This window comes from Perca fluviatilis, chromosome 10 (genome assembly GCF_010015445.1).
Source record: "Perca fluviatilis chromosome 10, GENO_Pfluv_1.0, whole genome shotgun sequence".
In the NCBI taxonomy this organism is placed as follows: domain Eukaryota; kingdom Metazoa; phylum Chordata; class Actinopteri; order Perciformes; family Percidae; genus Perca; species Perca fluviatilis.
Window position 1 is genome coordinate 21,287,906 of NC_053121.1, and position 23,058 is coordinate 21,310,963.

The following is a 23,058-nucleotide window of genomic DNA, read 5'->3' on the forward strand; positions in this document are numbered from 1 at the left end:
CAGAATGCCAAACAACGTAAAATCTACAATATATATATATATATATATATATATATATATATATATATATATATATATATATATATATATATATATACTACAATATACAAAATAAAACCGTTTTAAAAGGCAGCATGTGAAAAATAAAGGAACAATAAGAAAGCAACAATAATAATAATTCCATGGTCACATATTTTCTTATCTATCTACCTATATATGTACTGTATATCAGTTCCCATTTATTTGCATGTGTCCAGTACCTAATGCATTGGTTATGAAAACGTGTGTGTCTTTACTAAATTACAACCTAATCAAGCCTGGGGAAAGTGTTTCCAATTCCATGGCTTCACAGTAAGCTTCCACAAAGCCTCATCCAACATTGCAAACTTATTATGTATGTGTCTGTGAAGTGTGAGACGTGTCCTGTCTTGTATGTTGTATCTATCCTGTAGTATTCACGTTTGAACATAAGTGGGGCAAAGGCCACTATACTGTAGCCTGTATCCTCACTGACATGCCAGCTCATACTGGAGCTAATCAAATATGCTACAGGCCTACATGCTGTTGAATTTGTTTATTTATTGTCCCTGTGGGGAAATTAAGTTGTAATTAAGTTAACTTACTAATTAGTCTTGAATTCTGAATGTGGAACTTTCCAAGAAAGCACCGACTTCTGATAAAGATTTTCCAGTATTATAACCCACAACAAATACATCTGACTCTTTAACTTTCTTCCGCAGTGGGCAAAGTAGGGATGTTTTTGAAAAAAGTGTTCTTCCTTATTTTTGCAAAATGAGCAAAAAAAAAATGTTTACCTTTTAAATGTGCTACACGGATCATATTTATGTTGTCATTTAACTGTCTAGTCATTTATATAAGGGTCACAACAATCATTTTTTCTAATAGGCTTTTTTACAATTGCCATTTTGACATGTCATTGCAGGGAAAATACAGGTGTAATTAATAGCATTGATTAGTAGCATTAAGTTCCATTTAGGTGGACCAGGGCCCTGGTATGAACTAGCATGCAGGCCCTGCTCACTGAACTGGCTGTGACACTAAATAGAACGGGACCATAATTAACATGATCAATTTCACCTGTGTTTGCCCTGTTAAGACATGTCAAAATGGCTGCTGTGAAAAGGACCTATAGAAAATCAATCTTTTTTTTCTTTTTTTTAATTAATTTATTGAGAGCATTTGCAGATACAAACAACACATACAAATACACATACACACAACTACAAAGATAAATACATAAACAATTCATAGCCCAGGGAATCTGCAAAGTCCAGCAAGGCTAATCAATAAGCAGTCCAATTCATAGCATCAATCAGTTAGAATAGTTGCATCTATTCAGTCGTGAGGTCACAAGTGTTGAATATATCTGCAGTCTTCAGAGCTTTACAGTTCTTTGAATATCTTATAGAGCCAAAATATTCATTGACTTCACTTTCAAGCACAGGAAAGAAAGGTTTAGAGCCCCTGAACTTACGTTTATGGATGTGATATTTAGTAAGTAGAAATAGCAAATTAATCGATATTGTCATACAAGGGTTGTTTGAGCTTTTACTTGAGACCACACCTGCTCTGTCTGATTGGCTGTTCAGCCCACCTGAGGGACGACGGACTAGTTCCGGGATTCCGAAGTCGGCCTAGCAAGCGAGCTAACTAGTTTGCTAGCCTCTAAACTCAAGGAGGACCGTAACGACCCACACCCTACAGGCAAGACAGCCGCGATGTTCGGTATTAGCTATGTCCTGCTCGTTTTACCAGCTCTTTGTGATGACTGTTTAGCTGAACGTAGGTACATGTATGTCGCCAGTGAAAGTGTAAAGCTTCCACGCTAGCCAGGTAATGTTAGCTTACTTTTTAACGTTAGCTGTGGTAAAGGACTGAGCAGTGTCGCAAAAAAAACTTTCGAGGCTAGGTAAGAGCTAAATGATTACTAGCTAAGTATTGGTCGCGTTTGAATCTGTCATTATTACATTTAACGTTATTAGATCGAGTTAAACATCGCAGCGTCTATTACTTTGTTTAAATTTTTTTATTTTAATGAGGTTCATTGTGGTAACGTTAGTTATCTTGACTGAGTCCGAGCAGCACTGCCCTGGCCTGTTCAACGCTTGGTCTATTTCAACGTATGATCCAAAGATGAAGTGAGAGTCAACCAAATGATATATATTCAAACAAGACATCAGTGTGTCACCGTTGCTGGAAGAAATGTATTCAGTTGGCTCGATCGGGCACCTTACGGTGTAGCTTGCGTACTGCAGATTGTTGTGGTGATATGACAAGCTCGACCCAGAGATTTTAGGATTAACATCCATTATAGTCGGGGGGGGGCAGGTCAGATGATTAACAACTGACACACTCGGCCATAGCTCTGTATTTGTTAGTACTGGTGATTGTTGAAAAGAGGGGTGTGTCCAAACTATCGGGTTACTCTGGATCCGTTTTCAGTGTGTTCACACCGCACGGACTACTTTTTCATGTGGAGATAAGGGAAATTAGTCTGGTGTGTGTGTCAAAGCCGTCCAGGCCAGGCTCGTCACAGATCGTTGTCTTCGTGGTGTTTTGAATTTTCAGAAGTGGGAGGTGTTTCATTTTTCCACCTGAGGGCATTGATGTGACTAATGTGTGTGTGTAACAACAACAGGAGGCTGTTTAACAACACTGTTTATGAGTAAATGTGAGAAATGCATAGGCACATAGTGTAACGCAAGCTTTTTAGGACATTACAGAGTTGGTTAGTCAGCCTGATTGTTATGAAATCAGATTGAAACCTTTGCTTCTAATATGTAGCTCTGTTCTTTAACCTAACAAAAATTCAGTCTTGACAATCAAGATTATAAACCTGAAAAACATGGGTATTTCATAGATGGTATTATTGTAAGTACTTTTGTTGTCCATTCTGTAATTATGTACGAGGCCACAACTATTTACATAATAAATTTAATCTGCAGTATCTCCGAGATCCGAAGTGGCTGATGGCATGCCACTGTGGTACAGAGGCATAAACCGAATCCCCTGGCCGTACAGGCCACCCACTACAGCAAACTGTCTGTGACTTTACTGTTTGTCACGACAGTTGCCTACCACTTCCACCTGCCGGTTAACGGTGTGCCGGTGAAACACGCTCCATGCCTCTCCGACGACCGGCACATGCTGCATTTCCGATCTCGGTGTTACGATTAATATGCCATGTATTTTCTCGATTAATTGTTTGGTCTGTAAAATATCAGTAAATAGTGAAACATCAAATGCCCATCACAGCTACCTAAAGCCCAACCTGCTTTTATTATCCAACTTACAGTCAAAAACCCAGAGATTTGTGATTTACTTTAATGCAATATAAAGAAAAGTGCCACATCCTTACAATTGTGAAGCGCGAATATTTGAAATTGTTGCTTGGCAATTGTGTTGATTGTCGAAATAGCTGCCAATCAATCTAATCAAGAACTTGTTTCAGCTGTAGTTAATTTGTTTTTGTCTGCTTAGCTTTTGCCTACTGACTGAATGTAATTTTTATTTTTATTTTTTTACAGGGGCATTCAACAGCTGACCCACAGAGCTAGTAGGTGAAAGAAGAAAGGGGGACAAAGAGAAAAAGACTAAAATGCATCAGACTACATAACGCCACTGCTGCCCATGGCTTTGTTTAAGAGATGCAAAATGGGAAAGGAGGTCTATCTGCAGAGAATTTGGAGGTGGGAGAGGTCTCTATACACAGACCTGGCCAAGTGCGGTGACACCTTGATGACATGCACAGGGCTTCTTTTTGGAATGAGTTGATTTTGTCCCCATATTGACACAAAGACTGAAAGCAGGGATCTCACAAGAACCAGTGGACTCTGCATGGCTATTTGAGCGATTTTTCTTGTAAAGGCAAGGCTAGACAGAATTTTTTATTTTTTTTTTTAACTTTTTTTTTTTTTTATCAGCTTTTTGAAAATTTCAGCAATTCCAACTGGACTTTTGTTTGATGTTAAGCAGAATGATGCAACTGGTTTAAAAGTGAATGTTTGTTTAGTTGTTTTCCCCTGCTGACTTAGTTTGAAACGCTGGAACTGTCCCTTCTGCCGCCATCCTCTGTTTCTTCCACCCACCCAGTGCCTAAATAAGCCTTCTCGGGACAATCGCAGGAGTCGTCAGCAGCTGCTGCGCTCAATCCTCTGCCTGTTCTCCTCTATGTGCTTCTGCTCGTAGCCTATTGGCTATCTACCCACTACCTCTTTAATTTTCTGCTCTTTTGTTTTTATATTCATTTTCTCTGCGAGGCATAATCAAAACTTAAGCACAGTGATGAGCATTAATGTAAAAACTGAGTTTCAAGAGTGGAGATAAATCTAGATTGCTCCAGTTTTAGTTGTGTGTGCGGGTGTCAGTGCTTTTGTGTTTGAGCACAGAGAAGTCTTACGGTTGCACTGGTGCCAGGGAGCTGTAAGGTTAGATTTATTTATATTGTTGCACCAAAAACGGTTACATTAAAGCCATACAAAAATATTTATGCATTACCTACACATATTTTTGTATCACATTGCTCTTGTATAGTTTTGCTTTAATAAGCCTTTATTAAGATTATACACCCAAATTAAATATTTACAACAAGCTGTACACATGCAAGTAAAGCTGTATAATGCTATATAAAGCAATCCTTTGATTTTTGAGTGATTATATTAGTGCCAGGAGACTTTTAGTGTTCGAATCCCACATGTTTTCAGTTGCTGCTTTGCATAGTGTTTTCTTTTCCAGTCTGTAGTCATGGCCCCTCCTCCCAAACAAACATTTAACCTATAAAGCACCATTTACAGTAGGTAGACCGTAGATATCTACCTCTCTCTGTCTCTTCTCTCCTCTCTCTGTCTCTGATGCCGGGCTTCAGTGGTGGGGTGGTTGGGGGAGGAGTAGGTGTCCCTGCTTCTGCTCCTCCCCGTCCATTTCGTCCCAGCCGGTATGTCCCAGTGTCTGCAGCCACCACTTTCCTTGTCGGATCCACCACTCTCTTCTTCTGCTTTACGTAAGTAGCTCTATCTCCAACTCGCTAATATGCACAAATGCTCACACACAATGCAAACATGGTGCAAAGGGCCTACATGTACTGTATGTATACACAGTTGTGTCACTGCGTAACTAATTGTGTGTGTGTGTGTGTGTGTGTGTGTGTGTGTGTGTGTGGCTTTGTATGTTTTTTTCTCTAAAATTGTGTGTGTTGAAGTAAAGGCATGTGTAAATAATATCCCTATGCATTAACGTCCTATTTTTGTTGTTTAACTTTTATTTAGAGAGAGCGTTTACTGAGCAAACTTGCCCTCTTTTCAGCAACACTTGTATCCGCACAGTTCCTCACAGTCACACCTGTGAGCTCCCCATTTACAATCAGTCTTCTGTTTTGTGCCACTGAAATTGCCTTGCACAAAGGCGTTAGACATAGTGTGGAGTGCTCATCTTCCCTGTCTTTTGAATGGTATATTCAAGCCTGCTTATGTAACAACTACTTGCTGCTCTTGAATAGACCAAGAAAATATGTAGTAGACTTGGAGTTATTGCAACAAAATGTCATTTTATTTCCATCTTTTTTCATGCTGTCTAGGTGCCCATGGTTGTCAGAGTATTTCTCCTCTGTCATTCCCATCTACACTGCTGTGATCTTTCTCTTCACCCTTGCTAACTTCTGTATGGCCACTTTCATGGACCCTGGAGTCTTCCCGAGAGGTAAACACATGTGAACAGTGTTGGTATACAAGTCTTTTTCCTCGAAATTATAACATACTGACATATTATGTTATTGCATATTATGCAATACTTTTGAGTACATGATAGATAAAATTAGACTGAAAAGGATCAGTGACCACAATCTATTATAAATTGACTGAGTAAAACATTATGCAGGAAGACCATATGATCAGGTATGATGGTAGTGCAGCCTGGGTGTTTGTGTCTGTTGTCTTTAGCTGAGGAGGATGAGGACAAGGAAGATGATTTCCGTGCTCCACTCTATAAGACGGTGGAGATCAAAGGGATCCAGGTGCGCATGAAGTGGTGCTCGACCTGCCGCTTCTACCGCCCGCCGCGCTGCTCGCACTGCTCCGTCTGCGACAACTGTGTGGAGGTACACACACACACACACACACACACACACACACACACACACACACACACACACACACACACACACACACACACACACACACACGTATCATGGGCTTGTATTGTTAGTCCTAATTAGAAATTGACTAATTTCAAGGTATTATACAAATATGAGTGAAAGTTATACAGCGAAATTGGGTTGAGTTGGGTTATTACTGTTCCTATTTATTTGACTTATTGTTTGGATGTCAGTGGAACTTTTCAACAACTTTTGTAATTATTTGTCTACTCGATCTCTAGATCTGTCCTATATTCTTAGTTTTCCATGTGTGCGCATAGGAGCTAGACATTGTCTGATTTTGATGGGTTGTATGTGTTGCCTATCAATATTTTCCTCTCTGTCATATCCTTGTATATATTGTGCTTGCACATTCTTGTCCTTTTTGACCCTGTGCTCTCTCAGGATTTTGATCATCACTGCCCTTGGGTGAACAACTGCATTGGTCGGAGGAATTATCGCTATTTCTTCCTCTTCCTGCTATCCCTTACCACCCACATCATTAACGTATTTGGTTTTGGCTTGGTTTATGTCCTGCACCACCGCCAGCAGCTGGACACGGCACATGCTGCTGTAACGTATCCTTCACTTGGCACACTGCAGCCATAAGATGCAGGAACAAATTATGTGTCTTTCTTTTCACATTTAATTTGCCTTGTGATTTTTAGCCTGGTATTTTTTTCTTTTTTTTTCTTTGCTTAATCTGTTGTAACCGCCTTGACCCTCTCCTCCCAGTATGGCCGTTATGTGTGTGGCTGGTCTGTTTTTTGTGCCAGTTGCTGGCCTGACTGGATTCCACATGGTGTTGGTGGCCCGCGGTAGGACCACAAATGAACAGGTACATACAAGAGCTGGTTGTACTGTATGCATCAAATCCTGCAGCATTGAATTCATCCAGATAGTTCAGACAGTATTTTCTATCAACATGTGACATGGAACGTTTTTCTCCTTTCCCCCTCTCACTGCAGGTGACGGGGAAGTTTCGGGGAGGTGTAAACCCTTTCACCAATGGCTGCATAAGAAATATTTCTCATGTGCTGTGCAGCTCCCAGGCCCCCAGGTCAGCCTTTCTCTCTACTCTGCACTCATCTGTTTACTCCTCTCCTTTAACACTCTGCTCCACAACTTTTTTTTTTTTTATTTCTTCCCCCCCCCCCACTGCCTCTTTCTTTCCATTGCTCTCGCTCCTCTTCCACATGTACAGCCTCCTCCTTTATAGTTCTCACTTGTCTGTTTAGTTAATGGAATATTTGAGTGCCTTCAGTGTGAGTGGCTTCTGGTGTTGGACTATGTTTGTCAATAGAGCAACATACTGCTAAGTCATTTAATGCTTGTCCCTCTCACAGATACATGGGCCGGTGGCGGAGCCCTCAGGCAGTGGATGTACAGCCACCATTTGTTAGACCGCCTCTCACTGAGGCCCAGCTAGAAGCCAAGGTCCTGGACAACGGCATCCAGAATGACAGACACAGCACCAGGGTGAGTAATACTAAATCTAAAAATTTAAAAACTCAACAGAGATTCTCAGTGATTTTCATCTTATTCATAATTATTGGTATATACTGTATGCTTGACTGTATACATTTTTGCTGTGGAATGAATGAGAAAAGAAAAAGGACCTCCCAAAGCTGTTAATCACATTTTGGGGCCTAATTATTTTCTATTTATCTATATTTTAAAATAATTTTTCTTTTTTAAATATCAGCTGGTCGTAAATCCAAAAAGGTCTTGTACACCATGAAGTCTGAGTGACAGGTGTGTAGGATCAAAAATAGACTTGAATTAAAACAAATGGAACACACTCACTTGAGCTCACTTTTTAAACACGTTTTGGTCTGCAAACTTTCAGCTTGTGTTAGTGCTAGAGCTGCTGGCTTGGATACCGGTGTTGGTTGTAATGCTGCACACTTCTGGTTAATATAGACAAAATAACCTATTCTGAGGGGGGACACGGTGGTGCGGTGGTTAGCGCTGTCGCCTCACAGCAAGAAGGTTGTGGGTTCGTACCCCGGTTGGCCCAGCCTTTCTGTGTGGAGTTTGCATGTTCTCCCCGTGTCTGTGTGGGTTCTCTCCGGGTACTCCGGCTTCCTCCCGCCGACCAAAGACATGCGGGCTAGGTTTATTGGTGTCCCTAAATTGTCCGTAGGTGTGCATGTGTGAGTGAGTGGTTGTTCGTCTATGTGTGGCCCTGCGATGGACTGGTGACCTGTCCAGGGTGTACCCCGCCTTTCGCCCGACGTATGCTGGGATTGGCTCCAGCCCCCCCGCGACCCTGTGCGCAGGATAAGTGGTTGACGATGGATGGATGAACCTATTCTGAACTCCGGAGTTCTGCTCCTCCTCTCTGTATTTAAAAAAAAAACTCATGTCTTATGTCCAATGTCTTATTTATCCAATAGAAACAAAATGATAAAAGAATGGGAACAGAAGATGTCTTTTTCCTTTGCTAATTTGTTAAAACAAATGTAGTTATATTTCTTTCCCTTTTTTGCTGCATAATATGCGTACATGTTAAGATGTGGCTGATGATGATTTATTTTTTATTACTGACCATGGTAAATATGCAGAGGAGGATATATCAGTCTGCACAAAATCATCTGACAAGTGTTTTAGAACAAGCTTTCGACCGTAATCACTGTGAAACAAACAACATAAGCTTTATTTATCTCTCCCTACTCTACAAAACAAATTCAAGTAGCTACAAAACATATTAGTTCTTGTGGTATACAGATGGACTGGAGTGTGTGACAAGTTAGCTGTTCACTGAATAGGACGTGTAAAGCCCCTCTACCCTTCTAGCACTTAAGGTAATTGTTATGCATTGCTCCTGGGTTGTGACCCATGTGATCTCTGAATTGTCATGAGCAGGGATATACCCATGTTGACTGGCTTGGTTTGGATTTCCAAAAGAAGGGTTGAACACTGATCAGACAACCCTGGCCCCACCCTGGTTAGTGATGTGAAAGGGGTATTACATGGCTTCTCTTTGTGTCTTCTCCAGTCCAAGAGCAGTCTAGATCAGATGGAGAGCCAGTCAGCTGATGCAGAGCCTCCACCTCCTCCAAAGCCAGAGCTTCGTTACCCTGGCCTGCCCCGCGCTGACACGGAGGGTGAGAGAGAGAGAGACACACACACACACACACACACACACACACACACACACACACACACGAAACTAGGTAGGTAAGGTATATCACCTGACATGTCAACAGCTGTTAGTATTGATCATCCAGTGCAGCCCAGGTACTTCAAGTGTTTTACCTCTTACATGAACCAGATGAATGTTTGCTTTCTAATCACAAATGCACTTCTTTCAAATGTCACTTTTGTTTTTTTTGCCACTCAGAGAGCAGCTTGTTGACTGAAGCTCCACATACGCCGTCAATGTACAAGTACCGACCAGCCTTCAACAGCCCAGGAAGGAACCACACTGCCCTCACACACCCCAACAAGGTACATGTCAATATACACTCGCACAGACCTCAAGGTATTGGGTATAAACTATTCACGTAACATTATGCAGATACTGTATATTAAGAGTATTAAAGGAACAATCAGCTTAGAGTGACGCTATCCGCATGTCTTTGCCTAATTGGAAACACAGACGCATGTAAGAATCATTTAAATATAAATATATTCTTTTAAATACATACAGGCTTATTGATTATTACTTTGCCATCTTATTTTAGCATTTGTAAAAAATAGTGATGTGGTTAACCTTATTGCACAAAAAGTGAAGAGGACAGAACAAACCATATCCCATACATTACTGTAACAGATGGTCTGTTGGCTGAAAAGCCTTCGTCCTTCTAATTTCCTTTGTGGTTAATACCATGCCCCTCTTTTTTGTTTTTACTTTGAATTGACCATTCAGTGGCCATCGGTCGATCAGTAAGTCTCAGCTAGTCTCATCTGTGTGTATCCCTTTGGCTGTCTCTGTGTGTTTGAGTGGATCTATCCTTTCCCCTGAGACTGCATTGACTGGAATGTGAAGTTCATGTACCCTATGTATTTGTCTATCCATTTATGTGTTGATACACAGTCTTTGATATGCAATGTCAGTGCTTGTTCAAGCCAGTCAATGTTTCCAATCCAGTAGTGTAATGATGGAGTTGAGCACTGGTCAAGCATCCAATTTCTTCCCACCACATTTTTTTTTTTTTTTTTTTCGTTAGAATGTGTAGAAAATGGTTGTTTTTTTTGTTATCTATTCCTGAGGTAACGTGGTCATTTTCATCTTTCTATCCTTCCTCTTCACTCCTAACTTTATCTTCATCACCCTTTTCCTCCACCTCTCTACCTTTTTTGTCTGTTTCTTCTCTTCTCAGATGATCCGTGGCGAGAGTCTTGACTCTCCCTCTCCCTCCATCCTCCTGTCCAGCCATCAGCCTAGCTACCGCTCGGAGCCGAGCAGCCTGGACGGAACCACAGTGGTAGGGGGAGGTGTAGGGGCGCGCAGAGGGGGAGGGGAGAGGGGTGAGGGCCCCGGAGGCCCTGGCGGGACTGCTGGGTTGATGTCAGGGGGCATGTCAGGTTACTCCCTGACTGGGCGCTCCTACACCTCCTACCCATCCTCTCTAGTTCTGTCCACTGGTGGCTCCCACTCCTCCAGTCTGCGCTCAGCGCACCCGGCACATAACCCGCTGGCCACGCTCCAATCAGAGGGCACCACAGACACCAGCTACAAAAGCCTGGCCAATCAAACACCTCGGAATGGCAGCCTGTCCTATGACAGCCTTCTGACACCATCCGAGAGCCCAGAGTTTGAGTCAGCCGCTCATGAGCTGTCGCCGCAGAAGCCTCGTGCTCTGTTTCCCTCAGGTCAGCCTGAGGTGGTGTCACCCAGTAGCCCGCTGCAGGGCTACACGTCGCCCTTCCTCTCAGCTCAGATCGCCCAGCAGAGGGAGGGGCAGCTGCTCCAGGGCTCTGCCACTTTCTCCTCCCCCCACAGGGCCTACCTGCGTGCCGTCAGCCCGCCCCCTCCCTCCTCCTCTGGGCAACCTGAGATCCAGCACCTGCTCCAGCATAACCAGGACTCCTCTTACCGAGCCCCTCGTAACCTTTCCTCCTTGTCCTCTTCCCCTGGGGCTCGCTCACTAGAGCCCCCTGTCTCCCCGCCACCTCGCGGCCTCTCCCTCGGCAAGTCCCAGTCTTATATTGGGGAGGCAGGGTCTCAGCACAAGCCTCGGCCCGCAGGAGGAGGCGTTGTGCTGGGAGGGGGAGGAGCCGGAGGAGTGCATCAGGCTCCACAGTGAGTAGTGATCCATCGCCAGATCTGTCAGCCTGCTACTCTTCTTCCTCCTTCTCCTTTTCTCCTAATTCTCTTCTTCTTCCTCCCTGGTTTGTGTCAGCCCTCCTCTTCCTCCCTGATCTGTGTGAGTCTTCCTTTTCCTCCTACACAGTTTACAGTCAGTCTTTGCCTGTTTAGTGTTTAACAGATGAAAGTGTGCATGGAGGTTGGACTGTGTGGATTAGTCGGTATGTGTTGAGTTCTGTGAAAGCATGCCTTACCAAGCTCCTTATGACTTCTGTCCTGTAGCCTTTTCTTACTCACCAAGTATAATTACCAAATGCCTTACAAAATCAGTGGTAGAGAAAGATTTTGCTGTTTGTGCTTGTTTATATATATTTTTTAAAGTAGAACCACTGACCGCCACATCCATTTATCCTCTGTCCTCACCCCTAATCCTCCCCCCCCCCACACACACACTCCTCCTCTCCCCTTCCTGATGGCTGTCCAATCAGATCCACCTCTCGTCCAGTCTCGGCCAATCACACCACATCCAAACCAGGGGGTGGAGTGAAGAAGGTGACAGGCGTTGGAGGGACCACTTATGAGATTTCGGTTTGAGTGACAGACATCCTTCACAGGTCTATGACAAGGAGAGGGAAAAATTCACTGGACTACATCCACTTGTCTCTTTCCTGTGCTGGACCTGATTCATGATTGCAGCCTCCTGAAAATGACTGTTTTCTGCTGCAAAGGACTAAAGGAGCAGGCCTGTCTGGTACTCACTTTGTTATATTTGTAACGCCACTGGCCACTCTTCTCTGCTAGCCTTTTCAGATTTGAACAAAGAGTAAAAAGGAGACACTGGTTCAGTTTTCACATGATCAAGTCGTCTCCATTTAGCCACTTTGTGAGCCATAGACTGTTGTGACTATCATCACGGCTGGGTACAGACATGTCTATAGAACACGCATAACTATTCAATGATTTGCTGTTTTATTTGGTACATTAGCACACAGAGTATTGACCACCCTGTCCAACACTTAAGGTAAGGATGGCCTTTATCCCGTTGATTTGGAATTTTAAGAGGACAGATTTAGGACTGTTGACCAATAGAAATGTCTTCTCAACTGTCTGAACGGACCACACAACCTGATATCGATAAGAGTAATGAAGAGAAGTGTCCAATCTATAAACACAGTATAATTTTAGTTTTATAAAATCTTTTTTTAAGTATTGTTTTATATAAATGTATAAAATCTTACAGATTATTATTATTATTATTGGGTCAATTAGTCAGGTATTGAAAATGACTATGGATGACGGTGGCAGATGTACTGTGTGTAATTATTCATGAAAGCGATTTCAAATCAGTTGCCTGTTTGTATTTAATGGCTGCATCAGCCACTCATGAGTTCGTGCTGGGATTTTCATCGTCCAAAGGGAATGATGGTCGTTGGACAGGTGGTGGACAGCTGAAGTTGCAAATAATTGAGCAAAATTTTCTGAAAGCCACAAAGAAATTCTGAATTACGATTGCAGCACAAGCATCTTTGTGGAATGTATGCTTGTAATGTTTATGCTAGAGACATTATGCAAAATCTGTTAGTAGCTTTAAGATCATTGTATGTCTTTTTGGTGTTTATTTTTTTTCTTCTTTTCTGTGATGTTTTGTCTGTCAGTCAAGATGCTAGCAGAACCTTAAACCTTTAAAAGATGGCCAGCCAAATAGGGGGAGCGAGGGAAGAGCTTATTTATTTCACCAGACAAGACAACCTTGTAGTTTTTGGGCACAACTTCAAACCAGTCTCTACCAGTTTATTTCTTTTTTTTGAGAAAAGAAGTTGAATTTTTTATGAAAAAAAAAATAAAACTTTATAAATGAAACTGTAATTGCAATATGCCACTGAATAGAATTTCAAGGAGGGACTGGTTTGCAATTCGAGACGGTTTGTTTTTTTCCTTGAGACCATTCATAGTGAAGTATGCACATTATTTTTTTTTTCTATCGGTTTATATTTTTTACATTTTTCCGAGGAAATAAATGTAAGGCAGATTTTGATTTTTTTTTTTTTTTTTATTAACTTTTAAAATTTCCGTAAAGGTACATTTAAATTAATTTTTTCCTCAACTATGTTAGGAACGGAATAATTCGAGGGAGGGATGTGTGTATGGGAGTTTCAGGATTGGGCATTACAATTAAAGTTTTATTTATTATTTTTTTTCTATCAAGGCCTACAGTTGAGTGTTAGCAGTAGAATTTCAAAGCTCGCTGATTGTAGCACGTCTTTGGGGAAAAGTACACGCTTGAAGCACACAAGTATCATCGTTCAACCCAAAGGACCGTGTTACAAGTTTTCAACCCAAGTCTGTCTTCAGTGTGCATGTGACTTTTGTTTGTCGTGCTGAATGCTTCACTGGCGTGCATACTTGTGAGAATATTGTCAAAGCCCACATGGTTGATGTAACAAGAAAAGAAGCATCATTAATGGCACAGGTAGCCGTCATACAGAGATAAAAGAGAGCCTGTGTTACTTTTCTTCCTGCTCTGGCCAAGGATGGTAGCCACTGAACAATTTGAAACTATGTGGGTACAGTAAAAGTATACTTCTATGTGAGATAAAATATTGCTATTGTGAGCTGTGATGAATGGAAAGGTTTCACACAAATATCTGAGTACATTAAAGACATTTCTAAAATGGCCTTATAAAGATTTTTTTAAAAGATGTCTTCTCAGAATAAAAAGGTCAAACTGATGAAAAACTGAACGTGTTGTGAGTCTTAACTGCACGCTTATCTTTTTTTATTTCAGTTTCACCTCATCTTTTACTTTGGTTTTGAAACAAACATCAGTAAACACACTTAATGGCAAAATACAGGCAGCAAAAGTTAACAGAGTGATGTTGCTGAAAGTAGCCAAAAAACAATTACAAAAAAAGGCATTTGTTCACAAATAACTTAGGTAATAAAATGTTGCCTAATAATTTCTTCTTTATTGCATAGCTGAATTCAAACTACACTACGTCATAGTCACACCAGGCAAAGGTGGTCCAGTGGTTTTGGGTATTTATTTGCTAAAGTAAAGACTTAATGTAGACATGACATTGAGTAGTGGTTGAACCTATTTTCCTCTCTGGCCCATAATCTGGACATTTGCAATAATGTAAGGCATGGCAATGTCTGAAGAAAATGAAAGAGTTCATGCAGGCCCTCTGTGAATCATCCACTTCACTGATCTTTCTTGCTCTCCGTGGGCTGCTCCGGGTTGTTGGTTTCAGAAGGGAGCTCGTTGCTGCCCTCCTCTGGCTGAGTGCTGTTCTGCTCCTCTTCATTCAAACCGTGGCTTTTGTTCAGCTTCTTGGATTTTTGGAAGAGCTCGTTGAGGTTAAACTCTCGGATAATGTTCTCCTAGTGATGAAATAAGCTTCATATTAGCATATGTGTGTGGATGTAACAGAACCTGCCCCTTGTGTTTCTTACAGTACAGACAAGACTTACCTCACTGAAGGTCCAAGACACAGCTCTCCCTTTATTGTCCACCATTGGACGTCTCATAACTTCCCGCCCTTCTTGGAAAAGCACCAGTGAGGGCAGCTGCTTGGTCAGAGGAGAAGTACTAACCCTGTACCTGTTCAGAAACAATTCATGGGATGGTCAATAACTGCTCAGAGAATCTGTCAAATTTGTGGAAAGCATTAACAAACGATATTGTGGCATTAAAACTACTGCTGTGTCATTGAAGAGTGGCAGAGCGGAGAAAATGACCGACCTCTCTGAAACCTCTCCATAGCGCCCAACGTCCACCTTTCCAAACCTGAGTCCAGGACAGTTGTACCTACAGAATGCAGAGGAAGATTCACAAGACATTTAGGCCTCAAGTCAAAACTGAAGTCTTGGCCAAATATTCAACATGTAGTCTATTTTTGGAGAGCATTTGACTTAGATTATTCTGCCGAACAAAGCGGTTTAAACCAACAATGTGATGTAAGTACTGAAGAAACATTCAATGCATCTTAAAATAATTAAACAGCTTATTTGATTAAATTCTTAACTTTGATAAATGTCAAATTTGGACAGAAAAACAGTATGGAATATGGAAGGGAGTTATTAAACCAATCTTCCATTCAACAAATGCTATCAAAACATATTGTGTAGCAGAAGGCTCTTGTTTCATATCCAAGACATCAAAGACCATGATTTTACAGTGAATGCAGAACTGATAAAACAAATAGTATTATAGCCTATATAATACTCACTAGATTCAAGAAATATGTGGGTGTTAAACTTATTGTTTATTAATCATAAGGTATATCTACTTCAAGCAATATACTCCCTACAAAGTAAATAGATATCATGGCTGCTTATTATGCAAAATGAACCTAGGGGTTAATAACACGTGTACCGAGTCAACTGTTCTCTGGGATGTGTTTTCATGCTAATCGACTGTGACCAGTTTTAGCACGAACCGCTAATTAGCTTATAAAGCTAGTCATCAGGGCACGGGTAAAGTAAAAAGTAATCACTATCTCTATACCACTAACAAGGCTCAAAATAGCACCACACTTCCATGGTAGCATAATGAGGGTCCCTACATGTAAACCGAAGCATTGAGAACTTTGTAAGTGTACAGACAGTTTATTAAAAAGATAGTTTATAAAGACTGTACCGTTGTTAGTGGTACAGAAATAGCGATTTCTTTTTACTTTACCCTTACCCCGACGACTAGCTTAATGAGCTAATTAAAGCTGCAAGCAGCGTTGGACGGGCCCTCGCTCCTCTGCAAACGTCGGGGTTACTGGCGGACGCCGCTCCTCGCGACCGTGCATTTGCGCGGCACTCAGACACTGCAAATCACCAATGAAAAGGGAACTCCCTGCTGAGTTCAATGATACCTCACACAAGACTCTACGTCATACAGTTCATTAGCTGTGAAAGGGGGCGTGGCTAACGCATAGGGGGCGGGCCAAACCATGACCAATGTTAACGGAACTCTGTTGAGTTCAATGATACCTCACAATAGTGTACAAGAAATGGGTCATTAGTTATTAAAGGTGGCGTGGCTTAAGCATATGGGGCGGGGCAAACTGTCACCAATTAAAAAGGAACTCTCTGCTGAGTTCAATGATACCTCACACAAGACTCTACCTTAAATGGTTCAAAAGCCATAAAAGGGGGGCATGGTCTGAGTACATGGGTGTGGTTAAAGTATAGTGGGGGGCTCAATATCACATGTAGACCGTAGATGTAAATCGGATGATGTTAGTCATGCAAGGCTGATTTCCTGTTGCTATGACCAAAAGTCAATTTTGCCCTGTAGATGTCCTCAGGCCTGGACCTTTGTCAATCGTGAGAAATTTCGGGCAGATATGACAACGTACACTGAAGTTACAACAACTTCTTTGTTCATCGATAAATGCTCAAAATGGCCGCCATGCCCACAGTGTTGGACGAAAAGTTTTTCTTTTAATTACTTTTCATCGTTGAGGTCTTTAGATGACACAGACTGAATTTGAAGTTGATCGGATGAAACCTCTAGAAGAAGTTCGTTAAAGTATAGCACGTATAGTTTTGGGCCTACTTCCTGTTGCCACTAGGGGGCGCTATGACTTTGAGTCAATTTTGTCTGGTAAATGTCCTCAGAGTTACGGCCATGCCCTATGATGAAAAGTTTTTCTTTTAATAACTTTTCATCTCAAAGGTCTTAAGATGGCACAGACCAAATTTGAAGTTGATCAGATGAAATCTCTAGGAGGAGTTCGTTAAAGTACGACATTAGGAAATGGACAAAAATCGCAATACATATGTGTACCATGTTTCGTTAGTCTACGTTAAACTTACTGCAGGGGCCCTGCTCTTTGTAGGGGGCGCTAGCGAGACATTTTTGTGCGCCTATTCCCGAAAACCCTTCAAATACGCACATTTTCACCAGGCTTGATGCGACCGCCAATTGATGCGACCGCCTCAAAAAGGCGATTAATTTGCCGGAAGAAGGAATAATAATAATTCCTTCATTTTCAATAGGGCCTTCGCCGCTGTCGGCGCTCGGGCCCTAATTAGCAGTTTGTGCTAAAACTGGTCACATTCGATTAGTATGAAAACACATCCCAGAGAACGGTTGAATCAGTACACGTGTTACTAACCCCTAGGTTCATTTTGCGCCGGATTTGTCCTTTAAGTGCAGGTATGACTTTGTAGGTTTATAAAAAAAAAAAGTGTGTATTTGTGTAGTATTTTGTCATGAAAACAGCTCAGCCAATCACAACTACATCTGTCTTACCATGACATGAGTCACTTAGTCACTTATTAACTTATTCAAGGGCCTGGGGAAGCCCTGACTGAGACAGTTCCTCAGTATCTCGTTTACTGAAGGGACTGTATTTTACTTATGTCTTACTTGAGAGAGAGGTCGGCAAAAATGGGAGCGAAAGACTGGCAGTCAGAGGACCAGTTGGCGTAGAATTCAACAATCCAGGTGACACGACTGTCTCTCTGCAGCTCCTCCTAATGAGTCAATAACACAGAATCAGATAAGAACAGATTACACAGGTATAGATCTTGGTCATTCACACCTAGACTTTTGTGTTATAGTAATATACTGTATGTCTGAGATTGAATTAATATATTATAATATTAATTGGCATACTGCTATTATGCTGTGCATTCCATGTTTGATGGACACTTTCCAAAATGCAAACAATCTAGACTAGAAGCTCACATATTTATGTTTGTATTATATTGCATATGAATAAATTATACATTCCAACAGCTGTTTGTTTCAAAGCTTTTACTGAACATATCAGAGGCCTGAGGTACCCCTGTACTTCCAAATGGCCGTCTTACATCAGAAACTGCAATACAGCATAGTCTGTACAACACTCACATCCATGGTCTTGTCACTGAAGTACTTGATGTACTCGGGGCCCATGTAGAGAGGTGGCTTACAGGTCATGACGAATGCTGGAGACAAGGCACAGATAAAGATACTGATAAGTGTACATTACAGTGGCTCCCAGTGGATGAAAACAATGTCTCAATGTAAGTTTTACATTTTCTGAAGCTATGAAAATCTCAGATTAGGTTAATAAATATACACTTAAACCCTAAAAGTATTGTTTGAAGTTACCTTAGTGGAACAGGTGCTTGATATGAAAAAAATCTGAATATAAAAGAAAGGTACCCAAACACTGAAATCAGAGCTCCTTTATTCTTAAGTATTGATGTCCAGTGTTAGGTTAAAACATCTGTGATAAAACAGGAGCTCCAGATGCAGTTTGCAGGTATCTTTTATATTCACTTTTATCAATTTCCCCAAATGTTGGCTTATTTTATGAATATCTACTAATAATTCCAAAGTAACTGTAGGGGAATGTATAGATCAAAGTCAATATTTGGCTTTAAAAAGATCCTGTTTTAATGTGTAAATAACCTGAATTAATAATAATAATAATTAACATTATCAAAAAGAATAAATATTCAGGGAATTAAAAATATTTCACATATTTTTTTACCTATTTTCCAATTGTTTAGTCATTTACTAACAAAACTAAAATACCAAATGCGTGTAAGGATCCATCTCTGTAAAACAATTTCCCATATCCAACATCTGTAGTGTTGATAGTGACACATTTTAATTGCAGCATTTTGAGGTGGAGGTGATGGGCAACCCTGCTGCTTGTAAGGAAACACTATAGTAACGTGACCTTCTTAATGGAAGACAGTTTGCCATAAATATCCCTTCCCATAAGTCGAATTTTGTGGTGGGTGGGGCAGTATTTTGTAACAAGTTTTATAAGGCCACTGACCGACACACAATGCGAGGTAAAGAATGCCGAGCCGAATGTCCAGCCTGAAGAAAAGCATGACGTTGGCCACTTTACTGAACAGGAACACGTTGCCTATGTGCTGCTCCAGTGTGACTGAGAAAGAGTGAGAGATAGAGAAGGAACAATGGATGCAGCGGAGGAAAAAAAACCTTGACACTGTTGAAACAAGGTCACAGGAAGTCAGGACTACACTACAATGGTAATGTTTACACAACAAAGCAGAGTTTTTAGAAAAGCACTGGATGTGGCTTGCTGCAGGGCTTCTCCTCTGCTTTCATTCAGGTTAAGGATTTAAAGTTACACATTAGGTCACAAATACCTATTTGGTTGAATTTTAACAGAAACACATTATAGGACAAAAATACCTTGTCCTCGTTGTTAGAACGCAGTTACATCACTGTATACAGTTTAGTATTCAGTTTAGTATACAGTACAGCTTTAATTAAGAGCTACATTTCTCATATGCCTCAATGTATCCTGTGGTTCCATGCTCCCAAATTGAGCATCACCTGCTCGGTGCATCGGCCATTTTTTATGATTGAGTGGGACTGTTTACAATGTAAACAAACACTTGCCATGTTGTGATATCAGTTGGTTTACACATATACAAACGTGTGTGTGTGTATACTTACTCGCTCTCCTGTTCTTCATCATCACTATTGCACTAAGAAACATGAGAATCTCCACCTCTCTCTATAAAACAAAAAGACAAAACATGAAACAACTTTAATAAGTGAGTAAATTAATTATTAGCTAACTCATCTCACGTAATCTAATTTAGCCGAACCAAATTTAGCAGCAGGCAGCACTGCAGCGCAACACTAACCCCACCATGCTCACCCAGTCAAAGTCGCAGGAGTTGCCGTCCTCCCGCTGGGTCGCCAGATGCTCGCACAGACCGGGAGCCTTTCGGGCCACCAAGAAGGCGACGGTCATGAAGAACGAGGTGATATAATACGGTTTCAGCAACCATTTGTAAATCTGAGGTAAGTGATACAAGAAAGTACACAGTCCTGTGATTAGACCCATGTTGGAAGAGACGGCAGTCAACCTCGAGGGCTTTGAGGAGCAATGACAGCTGAAGCCCAAGTAACTGACTCTACCAGGTGTGCGTGTGACTCAAACTGCGCCTGCGCCAAACAAAACGATTTCGTAGTTTCTGGGTGCAATGACTTGCCGTAGATTTGGCGGGTACTGCAAAACGTAAACAGAGGAAGCTGAAAATGGAGGAAAGCGAAGCCGCAACACAAAAGGACACTGTAGATAACATTTGTGTTGAAGAGTCCGCTGAAAACCAGATTAATGAAGCTACAGGAGAAGTGTCCTCACAGATGTCAAACCCTGGATCAGTTTCTAAGCCTTCCGAAGACACGGAAGCTCGGTACTATGAAAGGCTAAAGTTGTTCGACAAAGTGATGCAGAAGAGCCTGGAAAAGTTCATCGAACATGCCAGGTAACGTTAATGTAAGGTGTCTCGTAACGACAGCGAAAGCCGTGTATACAGTAACGTTAGTAACAGTTATGGATCAGTTTGCAAAAGAGGCACACATTGGTGTGAGTTAAGATACGTTAGTTATGATCCGTAGTTCAAACAAGATAACATGAAGATACAGGTGATCACCTCTATCTTCAGTTACACTGATTTTGTAACTGCGGTTCATCTGTGGTCACAGCTGGTGTGAAGGACTCTTAACTGATGATCGTGACTGTGCAGCATTCATTGGCACATCTGTCATAAGAAGTATCCAAGGCAAACCCTATTGAAAAGAAAAGAGTTTAATAAAAGTTGTTAATATAGTATATAAGAAATATAACCACTGATTTGGGCAGCAGCAAATAATTATTTTGATTATCTCTGTTTATTTATATATATATATATATATATATATATATATATATATATATATATATATATATATATATATATATCTCAATTATTAATTGTGTATTTGGAATCTCTTGATAAATGACAAGTACTCAGTAATCAAAACTGATGATCAATTTATAGATTAATCAACTAATCATTTCAGTACTAGATTTATTAAAAAAGGTCAGGTGTTTTTGAAAAAGCCACACTTTGCTGTACTTTTGGTTGACACTGCTTTCACTCACAGTTTTAACAGGTTTGCCAGCACATTTCGTCCGCTTTACAAGAAGAACCCACAGAGGATGGAGAGCATTTACAAGGAGTTCATTGAGGAGATGCGGAAGACTATACAGGTATGTAGCACATCACATTAATACCATGTATGAAAAAATAAACAACACATGAAAGGTCTGCTGCCTTGTTGTTTGTATTATATATGCACAATGTCTATCTGCCTTTTTTTTGTATTTGCTTCCTTAATGCCTGTGTATGTGTAGGAGGATATAAGCAGACTGATTGAAGAAGGCCGGTTAGAGTTCAAACTGAATGAGCTGGACAAACTGGAGAGTGCTGCCAAGAAGAATAAAGACCCTGCATGGTCAGTAAACGGCATTAAAAACTCTTGACCTTCCAGCACTGTCTGCATGTCAAGCTTTTGATATGCTCAGTTTCTCTGTAAACCTCACTCTCAAATCTTAACCTTCTGACCTGTATCTGATAGGTTTTTGAGTATTTCTGAATGAAAACAGCTAAGAATCTGAATAATTGTAGTTTTGTATGGAAACTGTTGATCAGATATTTACCTGATACATGTTTGAAGATTTAAAATGGAATCATCATGGTCATTTTCACAATTTGTTAAAGTGGATACATAAAGATGGTTATAAGGGCAACTTTGGGCAGTTGTTAGGTAACTACCAATGTTTTTCCTCAGCATAGTTGTGTTAATCATTAAGGAACATCTTATCGTCAGACTTGTATACACTGTTTTTTAGACTATTGTGTCTCAATAACGTCCCTTTTAATATAGGTGCACTGTGTATCCCAACTTAACTGTTTCCATTTTGCAATGTGATTAAAATACAAAACAATATAATCTCTTACCCTCTCTGTTATATTAGGCGGCCGAGTGGGGTTCCTGAGCAGGACTTTTGCAGCTTTTTGATGCCATACTTACAAAAGCAGGAGGCCTACATGCGACTGGAGCTGAAAAAAATTCAAGCAGAGAATGCTGCCCTAGCACAGAAGGTTCAGGCTGGTAGAGAAAGTGTTGTTCAGACTGAACATCGTATTTCTACTGCTGTTGATGAGTGGAAGGTGAGAGAGAAACCATTAGAGCTGTACGGAATAAGCTTCACACAAAAATCATATTCAATATGTTTATTTTTACACTCACATAGGGGATATATGTGTAAGTAATGCTTGAGTCTTTACTAAACAATATATTTGTGACATTAGATGTCAACTGAAAATAAATACACCATAGGTCTTTTACATGTATAGAAAACACATTCTTGTAATTTCAGACTTATTAATTCTGTAATAGCTGCATGATTGAACAGTATTTATCAGTTAAGTTTTAGAAACTTTAATATATTGTAAATGGGAGTGATGCTTTTTAATAAAAAAAAAAGAATGAAGGAAAAAACACATGGTATTGGCATTGGTACAGTCTGAAGGAGGCCAGTGTCTGACAACTGTTGCTGATGACAAAGTATACTGTGCACTATGACATAAGTAGAAATCTAAAATAGAAGTTTGCCTTGAGTGTTAATAGTTTGTCTCTCTCTCACTTTTAGGCATCAGTCACAGAGTTTGAAAGACTGGCATCTTCTCTCTGCCCTGCTGATGCCTTTGATGCGTGATCTTCAAATGATTTGACCTGCAGATTTATCAACTAACTTAACTGTACATATCAATTTTGTTTACTTTGCCTTTTTGTCAGGAAATAAACTTAAAATCTTGGAAATAAAAATTGTTTTGTGACCTC

General features: G+C 40.7%; 3 protein-coding genes across 9 annotated transcripts; 2 read left to right on the forward strand and 1 right to left on the reverse strand.

Annotated features, from left to right (window-relative positions):
* Nucleotides 1-1,625: 1,625 nt before the first annotated feature.
* zdhhc5b (zinc finger DHHC-type palmitoyltransferase 5b) lies at nt 1,626-14,142 on the forward strand. Of its 7 annotated transcripts, none has more exons than XM_039812652.1 (12): nt 1,626-1,746; nt 3,549-5,020; nt 5,594-5,715; nt 5,955-6,112; nt 6,554-6,726; nt 6,884-6,986; nt 7,117-7,208; nt 7,495-7,627; nt 9,150-9,258; nt 9,495-9,601; nt 10,477-11,399; nt 11,894-14,142. In XM_039812652.1, exons 2-12 carry the CDS (start codon nt 4,872-4,874, stop codon nt 11,997-11,999), a joined length of 2,175 nt encoding a protein of 724 aa, XP_039668586.1. In that variant the 5' UTR covers nt 1,626-1,746; nt 3,549-4,871; the 3' UTR covers nt 12,000-14,142. The 7 variants fall into 7 exon arrangements, with proteins under 7 accessions (XP_039668586.1, XP_039668592.1, XP_039668587.1 ...); XM_039812658.1 differs by lacking the exon at nt 11,894-14,142 and adding an exon at nt 11,500-11,842; XM_039812653.1 differs by having other exon boundaries at nt 1,628-1,803.
* A 22-nt stretch (nt 14,143-14,164) lies between these two features.
* tmx2a (thioredoxin-related transmembrane protein 2a) lies at nt 14,165-20,230 on the reverse strand. Its single transcript, XM_039812663.1, has 8 exons — nt 20,042-20,230; nt 19,834-19,894; nt 19,181-19,294; nt 18,259-18,335; nt 17,773-17,879; nt 15,148-15,213; nt 14,877-15,006; nt 14,165-14,786 (listed from the first exon to the last, which is right to left on the reverse strand). The coding sequence occupies exons 1-8, from the start codon at nt 20,228-20,230 to the stop codon at nt 14,607-14,609; spliced, it is 924 nt and encodes a 307-aa protein (XP_039668597.1). The 3' UTR covers nt 14,165-14,606.
* si:dkey-6i22.5 (polyamine-modulated factor 1) lies at nt 20,187-23,054 on the forward strand. Its single transcript, XM_039812665.1, has 5 exons — nt 20,187-20,654; nt 21,316-21,421; nt 21,566-21,666; nt 22,190-22,385; nt 22,868-23,054. Exons 1-5 carry the CDS (start codon nt 20,425-20,427, stop codon nt 22,931-22,933), a joined length of 699 nt encoding a protein of 232 aa, XP_039668599.1. The 5' UTR covers nt 20,187-20,424; the 3' UTR covers nt 22,934-23,054.
* The last annotated feature ends 4 nt before the right edge of the window (nt 23,055-23,058 follow it).

Excerpts from the sequence above, each read along its gene's own strand:
- tmx2a (XM_039812663.1), bottom strand. The coding sequence starts at position 20,230 with ATGGGTCTAATCACAGGACTGTGTACTTTCTTGTATCACTTACCTCAG. Across the intron at positions 17,880-18,258 it reads TCAGTGACAAGACCATGGAT|GAGGAGCTGCAGAGAGACAG; the intron begins GTGAGTGTTGTA and ends TTGACTCATTAG. Across the intron at positions 15,214-17,772 it reads TTTGCCGACCTCTCTCTCAA|GTACAACTGTCCTGGACTCA; the intron begins GTAAGACATAAG and ends TGCATTCTGTAG.
- si:dkey-6i22.5 (XM_039812665.1), top strand. The coding sequence starts at position 20,425 with ATGGAGGAAAGCGAAGCCGCAACACAAAAGGACACTGTAGATAACATT. Across the intron at positions 21,422-21,565 it reads AGATGCGGAAGACTATACAG|GAGGATATAAGCAGACTGAT; the intron begins GTATGTAGCACA and ends GTGTATGTGTAG. Across the intron at positions 22,386-22,867 it reads CTGCTGTTGATGAGTGGAAG|GCATCAGTCACAGAGTTTGA; the intron begins GTGAGAGAGAAA and ends TCTCACTTTTAG.
- zdhhc5b (XM_039812652.1), top strand. The coding sequence starts at position 4,872 with ATGCCGGGCTTCAGTGGTGGGGTGGTTGGGGGAGGAGTAGGTGTCCCT. Across the intron at positions 6,727-6,883 it reads ACGGCACATGCTGCTGTAAC|TATGGCCGTTATGTGTGTGG; the intron begins GTATCCTTCACT and ends CTCTCCTCCCAG. Across the intron at positions 9,602-10,476 it reads CCCTCACACACCCCAACAAG|ATGATCCGTGGCGAGAGTCT; the intron begins GTACATGTCAAT and ends TTCTCTTCTCAG.